Genomic DNA, 18,839 nt, shown 5'->3' on the forward strand with positions numbered 1-18,839 from the left:
CCCCTGTAACCAACATTTTCAGCTTTATACATCCACAGTGTTATTGCATCTTACAGCTGGTATAAAAGTGTTTGTATGAGAAAGTGCTTATTGATACTACCTCACTGTCTTGGCACTATTTTTTTTCTACATTTACCTCTTCCCTTTCCCAATACTCTTTATATCCATCCATACATTTTCTAACACTTTATCCAATTCAGGATTGCTCCTGGATGGGACACCAGTCCATTGCAGGGCACACACAGACACAAACAAACAGCTTAACACACTCACACAGGGCCAGTTCCTCCAGAAGTCAGTTAACCTACAAGTACGTCTTTGGACTGTGGAAAAAATCCCAGAGCACCTTAAGGAAACCCATGCAAACACAGGGAGAAGTTACAATACGCAAAGCTAATCACAGCGCTTCTGTGCCACCATACATACACAGGAGAATTTCTCATTGACAACATATTATTACAGCAGAGCTTCCCCTGACATGACATTATCTGTTTCTGTGATGGATTAACAGTGAGTGTAATGGTTAAGAGTAGGGAAAATAGCTTTTCTATTGGTGTTTTTTTTAAAAAGTTTTGAGACTAAAAGCTGGTCTAACTAAACACTAGAACTTGGTGCCCAGAGTTCAGTAGGTTTTTATTTGTTCCCTTTACATTTCTTCTACTGGGACAAGTTTTTAATTGGAACGATTAAGTTTTAGGTAGACATGTTAATCTTTTCCCCACATCCTTATGCTATTGACGATTTAAAGGGACAGAAAACGTCAGATTCCAGAACCCCAAGACTGTTATTCTTATAATAATAATAATTATTATTATAATTAGTAATAATTGCTTACACTTATATGGCGCTTTTCTGGACACTTTACTCAAAGCGCTTTACAGGTAATGGGGACTACCACCAATGTGCAGCATCCACCTGGATAATGCGATTCTATCTTGATTTTGCCTAATTACTTTTAATATGGAGTACTGGAAGCACATACATAGCATTGTTGGCTCATTCAGTGAAAACGCACAATTTTATAGGAAATAATAAAATCAAGAGGTACATAAAAATTCAAGCGATATTTTTTCTTTTAAAGCCCCGTACAAAGATGACTTCCGGATGAGGTTGGGTGACGTCACGCAGGTTCGTCAGCGTTGGTCCTGACAGATTCTGCGCAGCTTTGCGCAGTTACGGCGGGAGACAGAGGTTGAACAACTTGGCATTTATTTAACCAATATTATTCTTGTAGTTGTGACCCCATATGTGGGTATACGACGCACAAGGTTTTTAGTCGCCCTCTGTAAAAATAAATGCAATTCTTTTGGTGAGTTCTGTCCAATACGGTTTTGAAAAAATCTTCTTGAAACCGCGTCTGAGATCAGACCGACAGCTGGCAGTGGCTGCAGGAGTCTTGCATTCAGTGACCGTAACGTAAGGCAAGACCAGTGTTAGCCACGAACATGGTGAATAAGGTTAGTGTTCGGCGTTTTCCCTGCATGGTGAAATTCGATCAATGTCGATTTAATATTTACATTTTTTTGCCTACATTGCAGTAATTGTACATACAGAAGTTGAAAATATGAAGCAGTGCAATTTGGATATTTCCTTTTCTGTCTTTATTACACTCAGCATTGTAGTATTCTCAGCTTTCAGTAAAAGCGTTGCGTATCAATTTATATTTTTATTTTTGCTGGCTTTTGGTAACGTTGATTTTGGCGCTGGCGATAAAAGCTGGCACTGCCTCATGTGTTGCTTGAAAGCCGGACGTCTCAGAGGTCGTGTTTACTACTGCCTCGCTGTCCTAGGATTGAGATCTGTAGTGTTAGCACTGCCTGACAGATGGAGAACACAGGAACAAGTAAAGGTTTATTCCATGATGAAAAGAAAAGAGACTCAACGTTTCGGTTATGGAGCCTATTTCAGATGTGGGGAACTTCAGAAGGGGAACACGTCTTTCATCAGCACATCCGGATTGCTTTAACACGCACTGCGAATTATGGATCCGGTGTTTTTCAAGTACATGTAAATATTTGCGAAGCTTTTGTTTTCCTCCACAGCGGTAGTTTTAACTATACTGTACATAGTTTCTAAATAAAGAGCTTGAAAAAAGTTTATTTTAGAAATTGCTGAAACACGCAATGTTCTACCCAAATGAGCACCATCTTTCATCTGTAAATATCGTTACACAGGCACCAAGTATTGAAAGTCCATTTCTAGTATTAGCTAGTTTATGTATCACACCATTATGTTTATGAATCAATTCCAAATACAGATGTGATCAATAAACCAGTGTACAGTATATGTCAATAAACAACTACTCTATATTTATATACTATACTGTATATTGACCAATATATTTGGCTGCATAAACTAGACCTATACAAAAAAGCATCCTAACAAAACATTTGTCTGTATATTACATTTATCAAATTAAGCTTCATTTCCATATTGTCACTTTCAATAAAGTACTAGACCTAAACAATCAAAATTGTGTAGTATAAATCAAACATACTATGATAAATGTTCTAGTGTTTCTATTAATAATGCTAGTCCTAAACAATCAGTTTTGCATTACACCAGGTGATCAGCATACTTTGTTAGTTTTAATCAAATTTTAATTTGTAAATTTGTATGCTAGCAGACCTGTATACTTTTTATGCTAATGCAGGTAACCTTCAGTGATGATAATAATAATTCCTTACACTAACATCACACTTTTCTGGACACTCCACTCAAAGCGCTTTACAGGTAATGGGGACCCCCCTCTACCAGCATCAATGTGCAGTCGCCATCTGGATGATGCGACGGCAGTGTGTAGTGTGCCAGTAGGCTCACCACACACCAGCTATCAGTGGGGAGGAGAACAGAGTGATGAAGCCAATTCATAGATATCAATTATTAGGAGGCCATGATTGGTAAAGGCCAATGGGAAATTTGGCCAGGATGCTGAGGTAACACCTGTACTCTTATCAAGAAAAACCCTGGGATTTTTAATGACCCCAGAGTGTCAGGACCTCGGTTTTACGTCTCATCTGAAGGACGGCGTGTTTCTACGGTATAGTGTTCCTGATGCTATTAGGACCCACACGTACTGCAGGGTGAGCACCCCCTACTAGCCCCACTGACACCACTTCCAGCAGCAACCTTAGTTTTTCTCCAGGAGGTCTCCCATCCACATACTGTACTGACCAGGCTCACACCTGCTGAGGTTCAGTGAGTTGCAGGGTAATCCTGAAAGTCATATAACAGTAAACAAATACACTGGCACAATAGCAGTATGTAATGCAGTTAAATAAGAGCTAAAACTGTCCAGGGAATCAATAGGTTACATTAATCAATAAATCAGTGTGTTTGTAATACAAAGTCAGTAAAGAGTGTCAGTCATTCATTGTAGATATGGTTTTACAGGATTTTTTTTTTCTCCAGAAAGCTAAGTTATCCTAAGCCTGTGCCTCATCTATGCCTGGCCAGTGGTGATGGTGTCAATAGTTACCACTGGGACTCTGTTCAGTGTCTCTTGTTCTTATTACATTGTTGAATTTGTTAAATTTGTGAAAGGTGTTGCATTATTATTGTGTTGTTGGCCTTTTGGTATTGCTGGCTCTCTTGTACCATTTGTAAACATTAAGCGAGTGATACAGGAATAAAACTGCAAAAAGGTATATGACCCATACCAAAATCACAAGCAAAAATGGCAGCTCACAAGAAACCCAAAGGGGAGGGAGGGAGTAATTAAGACAAAACAAAGTGGAATCTGATGAGCCTACAGGTTTTGCACTAGAAAAAATGTTGCACTTATTTATCCAGAAAATGAATTTCTGCAGAAGAATTCTGCTTCTTATTCTTCATCCAGTCTCGTAAAATACAGCCTTTTGACTCTCGAGGTTGATAGTTTCCCGGGAATAATACTGGAGCAGGGTGATTCTGGGCTTTGATAGCACCCCAAGAATGATTGTGGGGTGGGGTCGTTTGGTGCTTGATAATGCCCCGAGAATGGCCTGTGTGTCAGTAACAGGTACACCCTGAGCACGTATTTGAGAATGAGGGTTAGGAGAAATCTTCATCTGGAACCACCAGTGCGGTATTGTGTATATTGAATGTGCAAGATGAAAGTGGATTAGCTGCGGTGCTGCTGTTTCAAAGGCAGATTCATTTGCTGTTCATAGCTGTGAGAGGACTGATTTTAGCCAAGTGAAGCAAGCCATATGGGGAAGAGGATACACCCCTTGTAGCAGTTATTAAAACATTTAGATTTCAAATTTAGATATAGGTCTGAGGTACATGAAATAGGAAAACCATTGGAGTGAGAGCCTTCCTCACTCCCTGGAGAATGCACAGGCTGGTATCAACAAAGATATCACAGAGAAGGAGCATTTCTTGTAAACCGGAATAGGTGAGTTAAGGGCTAAGAACCCACAAGGAAGGGCAACCTATTCCAAATTGCCAAACATTTCACAAGTTCACAAGTCCAGGGGTCTCCCAGAAAGCAACTGTCCATTGATTCTAATGATTGAGCTGATTTAAGAGAAAGCTACATTTGAACTAGATTTTAAAAACGAGAGTGATACAGTGTGAGCTAGCAGCCCCATTCTAGCAGTGAAAGTTGTCTCTGCAGGATGTTTATGTAAACTTGCCCTTGTTTTTGTTTTCCTAGTACCCTAAAGGGTGTTAAGCCTCCTGCCTGTGGTTTGTAGTGTCCTCTCTTTCTGTCTCTTCATTCTCCCTTCTCCTCTGATCATGCAGAAACCTCCACGAGCCTCCGACAGGCCTGCCGGGCCTACACCTTCACGGAGCACCAAGGGTGGCAGAAAGAAGCGACAAGTATACTCACAGGTGAGAGACGGATGAATGACGTCGTCACACAACTCAGTGAAGTTTTGAAATGAGTGTATTGTACAGAAAAGCCCTACGGACAGCACAGCAGTGACACAGATGTATATTTTCTGCTGTGGCCTGAACACAAGCATATCCAAGGGTTTTTTTATGCAGAAATGTCTATGTAAAAAAAGGACATAAATGGCACAAGAATAGTTCTGAAACACGCATAATCTTTCTGCAAACATTCCCCACGCAAAGTTTAACCAAATATAAAATAAACCCTGTCACATACATCAAACTAGGCGTCTTTGAAAACCTTGAAATCAGATTACAATTGCCATGCAATGACTCTATTTTTTGTCTGATTTTTGTCTGCCTGCCAGTACAAATTTTCATTCTTAATCCTTGATGGTGGATTTCCTTAAAAAGAGATGCCCTTGATTACTGAGTTCATACTCTGTGAAGCTGCAGCCTTTTTAATTTAATGCGAGCCTTAAGCACTGGGCCCAAACGAAAGCAATTTTGAAGAAGCAGAAAGGTAAAATAGGATGGAAACTAATGAGCCTGATTACTTATCCCAGGAGAGCACTGTTGTCTTCCGGGAGTGTGACATATTTATTCTCATAGCTGAGGCAGCGAAGAGCTCTAAGTGAAATGTGCAAATGTGTCCCTGAGTGATGATGAGTGTGTGCTTCCGAGGACAGTAATGAGCTCCTTGGTGGCGTGTCTGTATCTGTCTGGTACAGCATTCATGGTGCTCTGACTTTCTCTGTCCTTCACACAGGCAGTGCATTCAACTGGACTGCTGGACCATTGTGCTTCAGGTTCCATTCACTGGAACCACTGAGTGCCATCCCTTTGCTTTTTGGCTCCTGTTCACCTCATTCCTATTTTTTCCCTCAGGTATATTCAGATGGCACGCTGTTTTCTAACCTTTAAGGGAAAATTCCAATATGGTCATATACTGTATCTGAGACATTTTCATTAATAAATATATGCATTGGTGGCATTGTGGTTAGCATTGCTGCCTCTCAGTTCTGGGGCCTTGGGTTCAATTCCAGAGCTGAAGTGCCATCTGTGTGTTTGTATGTTCTCTCCTGTTCGCATGGGTTTCCTCTAGGTGCTCCAGTTTCCTCCAATAGTCCAAAGACATACTGGTAGGCTAATTGGCTTCTGGGAAAATTGCTCCTGGTGAGGGTGTATGTGTCTGTGTCTGTGTGTGCCTTGTGTTGAATTGGCTTCCCATCCAGGGTGTATCCTGCTTTGCACCTGCCGGGATGGGCTCCTGCTCATCCGCAACCCTGTATTAGAAGAAGCAATAAGAAGTTGGATGGTATATATGCATTGTACATGCATCTGATGGATTGAGTTTGACATCATATTTTTTTCTTTTTTAAAAGATAAAAAATAATAAAACTGTTTACTTATTATGTAGCCACTGAAATTTCCGGTTCTCAAGTGTCTTGGTTCCTTAACAAGGAATCCAATCACTTTATAAAGAGTTAGACATTCTCTTTTTAGTGTTCTAACCTGCAGAACCATTCATCTGATTCATAGCCCAGCTCTACAGTGCTCTGCAGGAGGGTTAGTGGTGACAGGAAGCAGGCGTTTTTTTTCTTTAACATCACTGCAAAACCTGCAGGTGCGTTGCAAGTGAAAGGAGTCGCTGTTGTGCCAAGAACTGAGAGAATTTTAACCAACTAATCTCAATCCCACACCCTACCCTTAGCCAATAGTTTTCTTTCTCTTGGGGAATCCTAGTCATAGCTGACAAGTGATTCAGGATTGAGTTAGCATTTTCTTAAGAGGTCATGTGGTAGAGCCCCATAAAGATCATGTGAATCTTCCACCAGTCACTTGTTCATTTAAAATTCATGAGAACTGAAAGGCCCTATCACTGTTCAGAATTGGGAACCCCTGAGAATGTGGAGGGGAGAATTTGTTTTGGGTGCTGCTATGTAAATAACTGTTATATGTTTGCAGGACTTTTAAAAACTCCGTGTTGTCTTCCCAACTTCCTGTCTCATGTAACAGCAATTTAGAATTGCCATAACAGGAAGCAGCAGGTGATGTAAACTGTTTTTACATAATAACATTGCCCAAGATCCAGTCCTGGGCTACCACTAGCGGTTGTTGTTTTTTTTCTTTTTACACCACAAATCATCCTACATGTCTAATGTTAAATGTACCCCTATGTTTGATATGACATTAAACACGTTTGCAGGTTCCTGGGTTGGTGATGTAAAATATTGGACATAAGACGATTTCGAATACCTTGCAGGGGAGCGTTTGCTCAAAGCCCGATTTGTCGGTGGGTCACCGGGCCTGCACAATCCATTGCTCAAAAGCTCTGTGCAGAAGGAGCGCCAGGAAGCAGAAAAAAACCTGGAGATTAAACACTGCATTTTTTTTTCTCTAGGCGGCAGTGTCCAAAGGGAAGGCCCAGTGTATTGAGCCCCAGAAAAAGAAAGGAGGTGAGATGGAAGTAAGAGCTGTTTGGGAGACGGGGGGTGCTTGTGTTCGGATTGCTGTAGCCCTTTCACCAGGCCTGCCTAGCAGTATCTGTGTTTGCTAATCTGTATGTTTGAAATAAATGGGAGATTATGAATGTCTGCCTGGGACACTAACTCCAGCTTCTTAATGAATGTGGTCAAATCCCTTGCAATCCTGTTTGTATTTATAACTTGTATCTTATCTTGTAGAAAATCTTTCCTTGCTATCTGCAAGGATGGATGGGTTTCAAGAGACAAAGCATAATAAACATTTTTTTCCAGATACTAGATACCAATATTTGCATAAGTGTACATCTGGGAAGCAAACCGACTGCAAAATTAAACTAAAAAGAGTGTGTGACTGTTTACAGTCACAACTGAAAATGCTAATCTAGCATCTTAATCTTGTCTTGCGTGCTTGCACCAAGAGGGGGCGCTCCTGTAACACAGCTCTGTGTGATGTTGTCTGCCTTCCATTTACTGACTCCAAGCAGTTCAAGGTTCTAACCCTTGCCTTTTTGCACAGCTTCTCTAATTATTTAAATGAAAAATTATTGATGCAATAAAACCCTGAACACTTTCATTTTACTGTTTAGATTAGTTGGTGTAATACCCTTGTTTGCTGTTTTTTCTAAAAAGCTTGGGCACAGGTTTGTCAGAATAGTACACTGTAGGCTTTAGCAAGGTCAAGAAAGCATGCTCATCTTCTATCAAGAATTTCCTTTGTCTCTACATGCCACAAAAAAAACTTGCAGTCTACCTTCTGTATGCTCCTAAGAGACTACCGCCCCCATCTCTGGGACACTTTTCCTAGGTTTGTCAAGGACTGAAACACATCTAACACATTTTAAGAAAGTTTCTTTTTTAGTGTTTGAACCAATTCTATGTTTTTCTCTACCTTTTTTATCTTTTTGCACAGTGAATAAAATGTGCTGTATTAAATCTTTTATAAGGACCCTGTAGTGGAAGATCAGGTTTCAGTTAATGTCATATTTGAGTTCAAATGTTTTAACTGTTAGTAAATATTATAATACTTCTACTAAAATTGCCCCTTGTTATATAGTAGTAATTTAAACTGTTTTACTAACCTATAAAGCTTTCATATCTTTTTTACAGCTCTGTTGTTTTGAGTTTACATTACATTGAGCTAAGTCAGCTAAGTAATAATTACCTTCGATCTAACTCCAGAGAGATCCAGTATTAACAAGTTAAAAAGTTTTTTCCAGGTTCTCAGATTTTATTTTTATGCAGAATGCTGCTACACAGCAAATTACAAACCTTTGTTGAATCAGAGACTTGACCTTCAAATGGGTTTCCTAGCTCTGCATGGTTGAACTTTTCCTGTAATTCTCTTCAGTGTGTTCCGTGGTGCTTCCTGCTGGAAAGAAAGGGAAAGTCTTGAAGGATTGGAAGCCCTTGCCCAAATCCTCCTTGCAGTATCTAAGCGAAACCCTAAATATGGCAATTTTGTAAGTGCTCACAACACACTGCCGACAACACGGTCTTCATCCCTTATCTTATCTTGACTTTCAGACTGAACTCTTGTCAATATATACTTTAAACAATTTTAAAATGAATTAATTCATTATTTACTTGTAGAGGATGGCTTCCTGGCAAGAGTAAGTTCATATATGAAGAGTATCAGGAGCTGAATTTTATTTAATTGTTTTTTGGCTATTTTAAAATGTTTGATCATGCCTGTAGTGGAGGAAAGTAATGATCTGAAAGCTGCTTTTGGATGGAATTCTGGGGGCTCAGTCCTTTTTACAAGACGATATCTTGCAGGGTAGACAGTATCTGCCACATGTGGTGCAGATGTGCAGGTCAGGCAGGTCAGCATGCTGAGCCGGTAGCAGGACTGAGGGAGTGGTCAGAGACTAGTTGTAAGGCGGTGGTATCTCAGTGTCTGATGGTCAGCAGTCCTGCCACTGATGACTATTCAGTGGCAGGACTGCAGTATCTCACTGGTCAGAGAGACAGACAAAGGATCTGATTGTCTGATTTCTTCCCTTTATCTGTATCTCCCATCTTCCATTCATTTCTCTTTTTCTTCTGATTGCTCTCTCTGCCTCATTTTGCTTTTCCTCCTGCTCTTTCTCTTTCTCCCAGGTCAGTGTTGTCTTCGAGCCGGAAAGGCCGAGAAGAGCTTCAGAGACAACTCAACAAGCAGAAAGACAGGTGAGGGTGGTGTCGAGTTGTCACTGGACAGTGGCCCGAGTATAGCCACTGCACTCCTTTTGCTTGAAAGATTATAACAGCTCATAATTCATAACAACATAACGACAGCTTCAGTAGTTTACTACATAATATGCAATAATTCTTAAAAGCATATTATTATGTTATTGAAATTATTGTAATTCCAGAATATTACTGTTACTTAGTATACTGTATATACATACACTAAATAAATACACAATAAAAAAACTGTGCGTCCACAGTAGATGAAATGGTTGTCCAAACCAAATCTTTTTTTGTGATGTAATTGTGTGGAGGCCTGCTGGTGTTTGTACAGTACATCTCCCATTTAACAGTAAGTAGTTAGTTGTCCATATCTCACATTATCTTTGAATTATAGCTAGGAAACCAAAACAAAAAGGCCTTATCAACTGGTCAAGCACTCCACCCACAAGATTTCAGGTAAACTAGTAGTATGTGGTCTCTTCAGCAGCTTTGCAATGCATCATATGACTTTATGTGGTAGTAGGCTGTTGGGACCGGATGGTATAAAGAAAAAAAAACAAATATCTACTTTGCAATATGTAATTAAGTTATCTTTTTGATGTGTACACCTATACAAATTGAGTTGAAGCATAAAAACCAGAGCAGGACACTGGGCTACATGTGCTGCCAGTGTAGACTTCAGAGTTCTATCCATTGAACGGATGTGTAACTGGACATCAGATGTCAATAAAAATTGTGCGTAGTGTAGATTAGCCTTAAGAGTTTTTGTGAGCAGTGTAAGCATGTGGCAAGTTTGTAATGCCAGCAATTTATCTTACATTTTGTTTTCAAAAGTGTTGTGGTAAATAGTGTACTTCAGGTGTAGCTTCTGGATTATAGCATCTCATAGGGACAGAGGCCTTTGCTTTGTCACAGTCTGGTCCACAGCAGCTTCAGTCTCGCAAAGCTCTTTGCTGTGACCCTGAGAACCATGACTTCACCTTGCCTGCCAGATCAAGCCTTTCTCTGTTCTTTTATACAAAGCAATTCCACTAACCTGTAAGTACTGATCAGACACAGATTCAAAAGCTAATTTCACTACATAGTGGTGAAAGGTAAGTGAAAGGGACCTCATTTAAACTTTGACTCATAAACATGAGAAAGGTTACAGATGAAAGTAGGTCATTCGACGTCCGTAACCTTTTGGTAGTTAGTTTATAATAGCTAAATGATCTGAGGATCTCATCCAACTGTTTCCCGAAAGACTTGTTACTAATTAGAACTTTTACGATACTATTTGACTACTTAAGGAGTCGATAGAGACACTGGGACACTGGAGACATATTGTTTGACCCAAATAAGCTAATTTTCTTTCCATCCCCACCCTTGATCTTTCATTTGTGGTTTCAAGTTAAACTCAGAAATTACCCATACAGGCAGGATACTATAAAAATGCACAGAACGCATCCGCATTTGTCTGTGTTAAAAAAGCAAAGTGTGCAGAAAATGGAAGAGTTGTTGATATCTTTGAAAGTTTAAAGAGCACAGAGTTCCCTCTTATCTCCCTGTCTGCAATTAAGAACTCTAGTACTGTTGTAGAAACTACATTGTCAATGAAGGACCAAAAATGTTTGGTGATGTCTGTGGAAATTTCTTGCTGCTGGCACATGTGACACCATCATAGTACTTTGCCATTTAAAAATTAAGAGGATCAGTTAGCAGGATTGATACTGACGCAAGCTGCTGAGCCGTGTTGTTGATATTAAGGCATTTTGGTGTCCCAGCAAACCTGTATTATATATTCTTAATGAAAGCATTGATTAACTAATGTTTGATTAAAACATTAAAAATGTAATGTCTGTTAGAAACTTTAAAATCAGGGTGGAAAGTTGTGGGTTACTTAAAACATCATCATTGTGTTTGGCTCAATTTGTGATCTCCTCCCCAAGTGTTATACTTTCTGAAATCAAATGTAAATGTTTCAGGAGACCATTCATTTCATTTTGGAACCATAAAAAGTGTACATCACAAAGCAGGTCCATGTCATGGAAATTTTTTAAATGTTATTTTTTTCTGAATCCGTATTGTGGCAAAGCTAAAATTGTGATTCTGAGCTTCTTCCCCAGATTCCACAGAATGATTAAAGCTTTAATACAGGATGTGATCAGTGACACTGGCAGAATGGAAAGTATTAGTTTTAAATTGTTCACCTTGAGGTAGATTAAAGAGCTCAGATAACTGTGTTTTGCAGTCTGTTCTCTTTTTTTAAACATGCTTATCTGTGGAAATCAGTGTTACACTCAACAGCAATTTGAGTTGTTTAACATTAGCAGTTTGAGTTTTTCCAACAGGAGGTCTGTGTACACCAGGGGTCTATATAATATAACCAGAAATAATGCCTTCTAGTTTTTGTTCCATCCTATGTAGTCAGTTGAATAACAGGATGGTTACACATTTCTGGGACTTTTCTTAGTTCTATACACTATGTTATTTAAAGCAGTGGTTCTCAAACTGTGGTACGCGTACCGGCAGTGGTACGTGGAGTGCTGCTAGATGGTACGCCAAATGACCCTGGAACTGTGTAGTGTGCACTGAAAAATCGGGACGGGTTTTCATATTTTGTATTTTAATACGTGTCGAATACGCAGCCTACGTACTACGATACAGTGCACGCTAATACTTCAGTGGACACAAGAGATACTCTGTAATTCTATACCACTCTATAGGAATGCGTGCTACGGATGCAAGTGACCAATTGTATTTAAAAAAAGCTACTTTATCTCCCGCAAATAGGGAGAAAGGAGAATGTGCGTGATTTTGGAACAATGCCAACATTGTAAACACAGGAATGCATAGAAATACGTGCTACGAACGCAGGTAATCTTGTGAGCACACGAAAGCGTGATAACAGAAAAATATTTAAGAACTGTTCTAATTTGAGAAAAATACACCGAGCGTCTCTGTGTTTCGCTCCCATGCGCATGAAATAAAAACTTTAAATAAATACGGAAATAAAAACGGAAACGCGGAAAAATGCAAGCTTGCGGATTGCTAAAGCAGGTAAGCTACACTATTTTTGAAGAACCTTATTTACCGTTGGCAAAAGAGCTGACGCGTATTATGTGTAGAGAAAAAGCTGCTAAACAGCTCGACCTGCTGCCCCCCTCCCCCTGAAAGACACAGTCATTCATAGAATTATTGAAATGAAGGATTATATCAAAAGTACACTTAGAGCGCGTTAAGATGAGCAGATGTTTTTCACTGCAATTAGATGAGTCTGTAGTCGATTTGGCCAATTTGCTCGTTTACGTTACATACGAGTTTGAGGGTATGTCCCATGAAGACTTTCTGTTCTGTAAACCGCTACCAACAGGAACTACAGGAGAGCACATATTTCAGCTTCTGAATGAATTTATCGAAGAGAATGGCCTCGACTTGATAAAATGCGTCTGAGTTTGTACAGACGGTGCTAGAGCAATGACAAGCCGACATAACGGTGTAGTTGCACGAATTAGAGAGGTTGCTCCAGAAATTAATGTACGCATTACAACATCCACCGCGAGACCTTTGCCGTCAAGAAAATACCTGACGATTTAATATCTGTTAGACTCTGTTGTGAATTGTATCAAGGCTCGAAAAATTAATTCACATCTCCTTTGCTCAACTAAACAGGCTCACCCCTCTCACTGAAATGGTGCTTTTTTATTAGTTGTTGTTAATGTTTTTTTCTTTTCTGTAAAACACTTTGAGAAGTCACCTTTAAAGGCGCTATATCAAATAAAGTTTATTATTATAATATTTATTATATGTATGTGTGAGTATGTGCACATACACTCATGTTGGTCATTGAGAATTTCTGGGGTTCCTATGAGATGATGACTTGTAGGTGGTACTTGGATGCTTTGGTTGGATTAGGGGTGGTACTTGGTCCAAAAAGTTTGAGAACCACTGATTTAAAGTATTCACTTCATTAAAGCACTTAAAACACTTCAGAGCTTGGTAAAATTACACAGTTAATTAGAATTGTGTGACTGAGAACAAAGTTTCAACAGAAATCAGAAGTCCCTAGGTCCTCTAGAAAGTGTTTCAGACCACTGCTGTAGACTTGCTTTTGGCAGAGCTGCATCTCTAATCTGTGAGGGGACTAATGGTCTACTGTAACTCTCAGAGCATAGCAGTTTGGTTTCCTCCAGGTTTGCCAGCTGATGACCCCAGTAAGTACGTAAACCAGCACCATGTGACAGATGTTGTGCATTTGACACACACTTCTAAGTAAATCGGAGAACCAAGGGAACGGTGGAGGTAACCTGAGATTTAGAAATCTTGTCGCATGTTTCCTCTTTTTCAGTAAAACTGGTGGAACAGCCGGCAGCTTGTAAAACTGGAGTGAGTCACAGCAGATGGGAGTATGCTTTTTATTACTGTGTCCCTAATTTTTGAGAAATTGATAAATTTCTCATTTTCTAGAAAAAAATCATTAAAATTTTTCCATAGTACTGTTTTATAGTAGTTCCTGTTTTACTCAAGAGATTTAGACTTCCTGTGCACCATGGTGACATGATTTTTATAAAAACCTTTCGAGATGGTTCTTGCCATGAAAGTTAAGAAAACTCAAGCTTAGAGTTGCAGTATATCTGGTGTAACTTCTGCACTCTGAAGTCCAAGTTCATAAAGCAGCCAGGCAGTGTGAACTTTGTGGCAGTGCAGGAAGCACTAATGGCCTAGGGCCAAAATGCTTTGCTGCAATGTATAGCACTTAAGGGGCTAAAGAGCCAAATATGGTATCGGTAGGTTTTTCTTGTCTTTTGGAACATCATCAGGCAACATTGAAATGTGGGAAGAGTCATTGGAAAAAAAAGGCACTGTACATTTTTACAAAATAGACAGGTGGCTACCTTGTTGATATTTAAAAAGGAAGAGTTGTACATTCTTGTGAAAGGGAAAAATATTAGAAATCAATTAGACAATGAGAATAGCCAGTTTCTCTGTCTCCATTTTAGAATTCCAATTTATTAATTCTTCTTTCTCTCCTCTGCAATAAAACATAAGAACATCACAGCTGTTCTGAGTGAAGACAGCCCTGTTAAAACCTCCTACCAAACGAACAAAGCTCCTCATCTTTCTGTGGTCCTGACCTGGGATTGTGCACTTTGTTTTTTTAAACATGTTTATCTGTGGAAATCAGTGTTACACTCAACACTTATTACAGCAATTTGAGCTGTTTAACATTAGTAGTTTGAGTTTTTCCAACAGCAGGTCTGCCTACACCAGGGGCCTCAAAATAATGCCTTCTAGTTTTTGTTCCATCGTGCGTAGTCCCTCCTCTGCAATAAAAGGTAAGAAAATCACGGCTGTTCTGAGTGAAAACAGCCCTTTTAAAACCTCCTACCGAAGGAACAAAGCTCCTCATCTCTCTGTGGTCCTGACCTGGGATTGTATACCTTAAGTTTTTTAAACGTGCTTATCTGTTGAAATCTGTTACACTCAACACCTTGTGTCTCTGCAGTTTTCTGGCTCACTGCGCACAGCTGAAAGTGCCCTCTACAAACCAGGGTGACATGAGAAGGATTAAACAGCTTCATCAAGTAGAGAAAGAGAAGCTTGATATTGGCAAAAACACCCTCCACAAACTAGAGGTGAGAGATGGCTGGGGTGTGAAAGGAAGGGGCAGGCCAAGGAAATCAGTGAGAGGATTAATAAGGGAGTTATGCTTAGAATGATAGATAGCCCTAAACAGAGAGATATATAAAAAAGTGAGACTATATACAGAAAGTCATTCTGGTCACATAAAAGATTACTACTGTTAAGCTCAGGCATACTATGGTGGTTTCACTGAACTTTGAACGTGCCACTAAGCTATTATGTCTCTATAATGTGCAGTGTTGGCAAATCTAGTAGTTAAAGGTGTCAAATGACTCCTGCTTGTGCAAAAAAACTGTTATCTTTTTGGCTCTAGGTGGTAGCGGGTGCTTGTAGTGTGATGTGTGTGGTACTGTACTAATCAGTGTTGCCAGGACAGTGAGTTGTGTGGTACAGTGTGCCTGTGTGTTGTGTATAATGTTGTGCTGTTCTGTATTAGCAGGACAAGGTGAGCTGTGTGGTACAGTGTGCCAAAGTATTGTGTCTGACGATGTGGTGTTCTGTATTGGCAGGACAATGTGAGCTGTGTGGTCAAAACACTGGAAGAGATGGAAGTTGAGAAGAACAGCCTACAAGAAGGGATCAGCACTTTCAGGGTGCAGCAGGAGAAGTTGGAGAGATGCACCCAGAAGGTACTGCAACTCCGGGGGTCTGATTTTATTTAAATTAAGTAAAGAGTTACAAGGTTAAGCTTAATGGGGCTTACAAGCTGTTACATTGGTCCGTTTGTTCCAAATTTGGCAGACTACACCCTACAGGAGAAACAAACCATTTGTACCGTGAAAAAACTTTTGGACAGAGAAATCTTAAACTAGTGTGATTCAAATATTTATAAATGGTTGTAATACATTTTAACATTAAGTAGAGCTTTTGCTTTCTCTTGCTGTATAAGGTTATTTTGCATAATACCTCAATTAAAAAATATATATCTGCGCTTTGTAAAAAAGAAATGCCGAAATTTGAAATGATTGTGTGAATTCTAAGACATAAAATGAAAGCAAAATTGTCTGAAGGCTGGATAAGTGAACTTCTGCTTCCTGGGTCTCATGTGCTTTGTGGTTTCTTGCAGGTGCTGCCACGGCCAGGGCCTAGAGCCCTACAGCTGCCCCCCCTTCCTCCCCGGAGCTTTACAGCCCCCCTGCTTCAGGTACATCGGCACTGCCTCACACCCACAGATTGGACAGTCGGTCCTTACGTCCCGCACAGTCTCAAGAAAGATACTGAGATCTCCTTAAGACCCTAATCATACACACACAAACAACTGTAAATTCCTTAAGACACTAACACAGTGTAAATTAAAGCTTTCAGAGCTTTCTGAGTTCTTTGGAGTGTTATCAAGGTTTCACAAGTCCTTTATCAGCTGTAGTTCTAGACTGCCTTCCCTAATTTAAAATGAAGAAGTCCAGTGGTTATCGAGAGTCAGGATGTTTGAAAATACTAATTCGACCCTTTCAGGAACAAGAAGAAACAGTGTATGGTTACAAATGTAGGACTGTGAGGTAAAACTAAGGTGAAGGTGGTGTCCTAGTTAATGTCACTGTCACCCCCTCAAAAAATATGGTATCTCAGTGACTGAAGTGTCATGAATTCAGGTCTTTTCATTTGCAGCTGGTGAATGAATTTGGGAGGGATCCTGATCATTAGTGAACCGTGTTTGGTGGGCCATAGTTTCCTAACCATAAACTGCGCTGCAGCTCCAGTAGTCCCCCACCACCACATCTAAATACTTTGGCTCTGCTCTTAGTGGTCCTGTGGGGGATAATTAATAGCTAGAGAAATCCAAGTAGTGGAGACAAGCATTTAAGAAGCTTCAGAAATGGATCCAAATGCTGTGATGAAAAAGCTTTTTAGGTAGAAAAATGGCAAGATCTAATGGGACTAATGATCTGTTCTCTTTATAACCTTGAAGTTTTAGGGCATTTGCTCTCTGGCACTCTCTCCCTCTGCCACCTGATGACTCATGTTTTGGCAGGAACAGATGATGAAGATGTTGCCCAACCCTGGTATAGCTCTTCAGCTTGGACAAGCCCTGCAGGCCTCCAAGGAGATGAAGGACATCGTGGCCTTTCTGGAGCTGGCGCATGACCAAGTCGACCGCCTTGAGCACTACTCACGGTCTGGGCCTGAGACTGCCTCCGAGGGCCAGAGGAGCAGTAGCCCTGAAGCAGCACAGTAGCCCGCAGCCTCAGTGTGCTGCTGCATTGCGGGGCCTAGTGCTGCCATTTCCTCTCTTACTCTGTGAAACTGTCTTCCTGCTCTAAAGACCACAGAGGTTTATATGTTGGTTAGAATATCACCATGATTTTTTGTTTACAGACTTAGTGGTTTCTGCTTTGTCCTTTTTTATGTTTGGCTTAATTTTATTCATTTTCACAATAACACGGCCTTTCTGAAATATCATAACAACTTCTAAAGCCACTTTTCACTGCACGTAATAACTGCTTCCATAGCAAATACAAGGAGCAGAGCACAAGGGAGCCTGTGGGAAGCAGACCACTGCAGACCAATGGTACAGAAACGCTGTATCCTGTTCTCTATCAGCTGTATATCATCTCCCTCGTTGGCCCTCTGTCCCTGCGACATGGTGAACCTGGAGTGCTGTTTTACTCAACTAAAATAACCTTGTGGAATTTTTTTTTCCTTCCAGGGTTAAACACGTCAAAATCTTAACTTGTTGATTATGACAAACCCTTTAGTCCTGAGTTAGTAAGGTTATTCTTGCATAATAAAAACAAAACTAGACAGCCTTTTAGCATCGGTCTACAGAACATAGTCTAACTGGAACTATGTTCCGATTCAGCAGTTTTGTTTTTTTACCGTAGATCTAAAGGCGGCAGTTGACAGCAAGTCAGAACTTTTTGCCCCATTTGCTTGTAATTTATCGAACTAATGTTTTGGCTCAAAAATGTTCCTTTGTCAAGGCACTATATATTCCACCCTTCTTTTAGATGCAGAAATCTGAGTTTTTTCTTGCATTCTCCTTTTATAACACCTATTTCCAATGCCTGCATTCTTCACACTAATAATTTGATATATTTGCAGATTATATATACAAAATCAATAGAATCAAACCCTTTTTATCATATTGTTTTTCATATGCTGATGATTTGTTGTTAAATGTGATATGTAGAAAAACTTTAAAATAACATTTGTGTATGTGTCTTGCAGATCATTTTACAATCTCATATACATACAGTAATTTATTTTTCTTCTGAAGTTGATATGTCATAAGAGGATCAACTACTTTGCCCCTCTGTCCTTTCATGTGATCTCCTGGTGCAGTGCATACCTGCACAGAGAAATGTAGGCTGAATTAAACTGGTCTGGAAGATGGAATTTCTGAAAATTGCATTCACATCCATCCTAGAAGACCAATGGTGCACACTGGCAAATTGAAAAATGTTTTCTATAAATTGTCTTTAAGGTAGTTTTTCTTACAATATATGAAACTAGTTCTGTAAAAGGATTTCAGTAGAGAGTATTTTAGCAGTTTGCTCTATAGGATTTGATCTTAAAGTGGTAGAAGCTGCATGTTTGTTCATTCTGTTGTGAATTACCCTGCAAACAAACATGTTTACAGACGTATATGTAAGCTAGAGAATGTGTACCATTTGCACAATTCCAGGGGATTCTTCAGATTTGATTTTTGGTTTATGAATTTTACTGAGGACAAATAATGTGATTGAAAAAGTAATATATTAACAATATATATCTTAACAATGAATACAGTACATACATTTTTAT

At 39.7% G+C, this 18,839-nt stretch overlaps 1 protein-coding gene across 3 annotated transcripts; it reads left to right on the forward strand.

The window, feature by feature from the left end:
- Positions 1–1,126: 1,126 nt before the first annotated feature.
- On the forward strand, positions 1,127–18,428 carry cenpq (centromere protein Q). 3 transcript variants are annotated; one of them, XM_088914377.1, is made up of 9 exons: positions 1,127–1,457; positions 4,729–4,818; positions 7,223–7,277; positions 8,653–8,764; positions 9,405–9,473; positions 14,962–15,091; positions 15,608–15,727; positions 16,165–16,242; positions 17,068–18,428. In XM_088914377.1, exons 1-9 carry the CDS (start codon positions 1,446–1,448, stop codon positions 17,269–17,271), a joined length of 870 nt encoding a protein of 289 aa, XP_088770503.1. In that variant the 5' UTR covers positions 1,127–1,445; the 3' UTR covers positions 17,272–18,428. The 3 variants fall into 3 exon arrangements, with proteins under 3 accessions (XP_088770503.1, XP_088770505.1, XP_088770506.1); XM_088914379.1 differs by having other exon boundaries at positions 17,074–18,428; XM_088914380.1 differs by having other exon boundaries at positions 17,005–17,105.
- The last annotated feature ends 411 nt before the right edge of the window (positions 18,429–18,839 follow it).

Source organism: Atractosteus spatula, chromosome 4 (assembly GCF_055471065.1).
Source record: "Atractosteus spatula isolate fAtrSpa1 chromosome 4, fAtrSpa1.hap1, whole genome shotgun sequence".
Lineage (NCBI taxonomy): Eukaryota > Metazoa > Chordata > Actinopteri > Semionotiformes > Lepisosteidae > Atractosteus > Atractosteus spatula.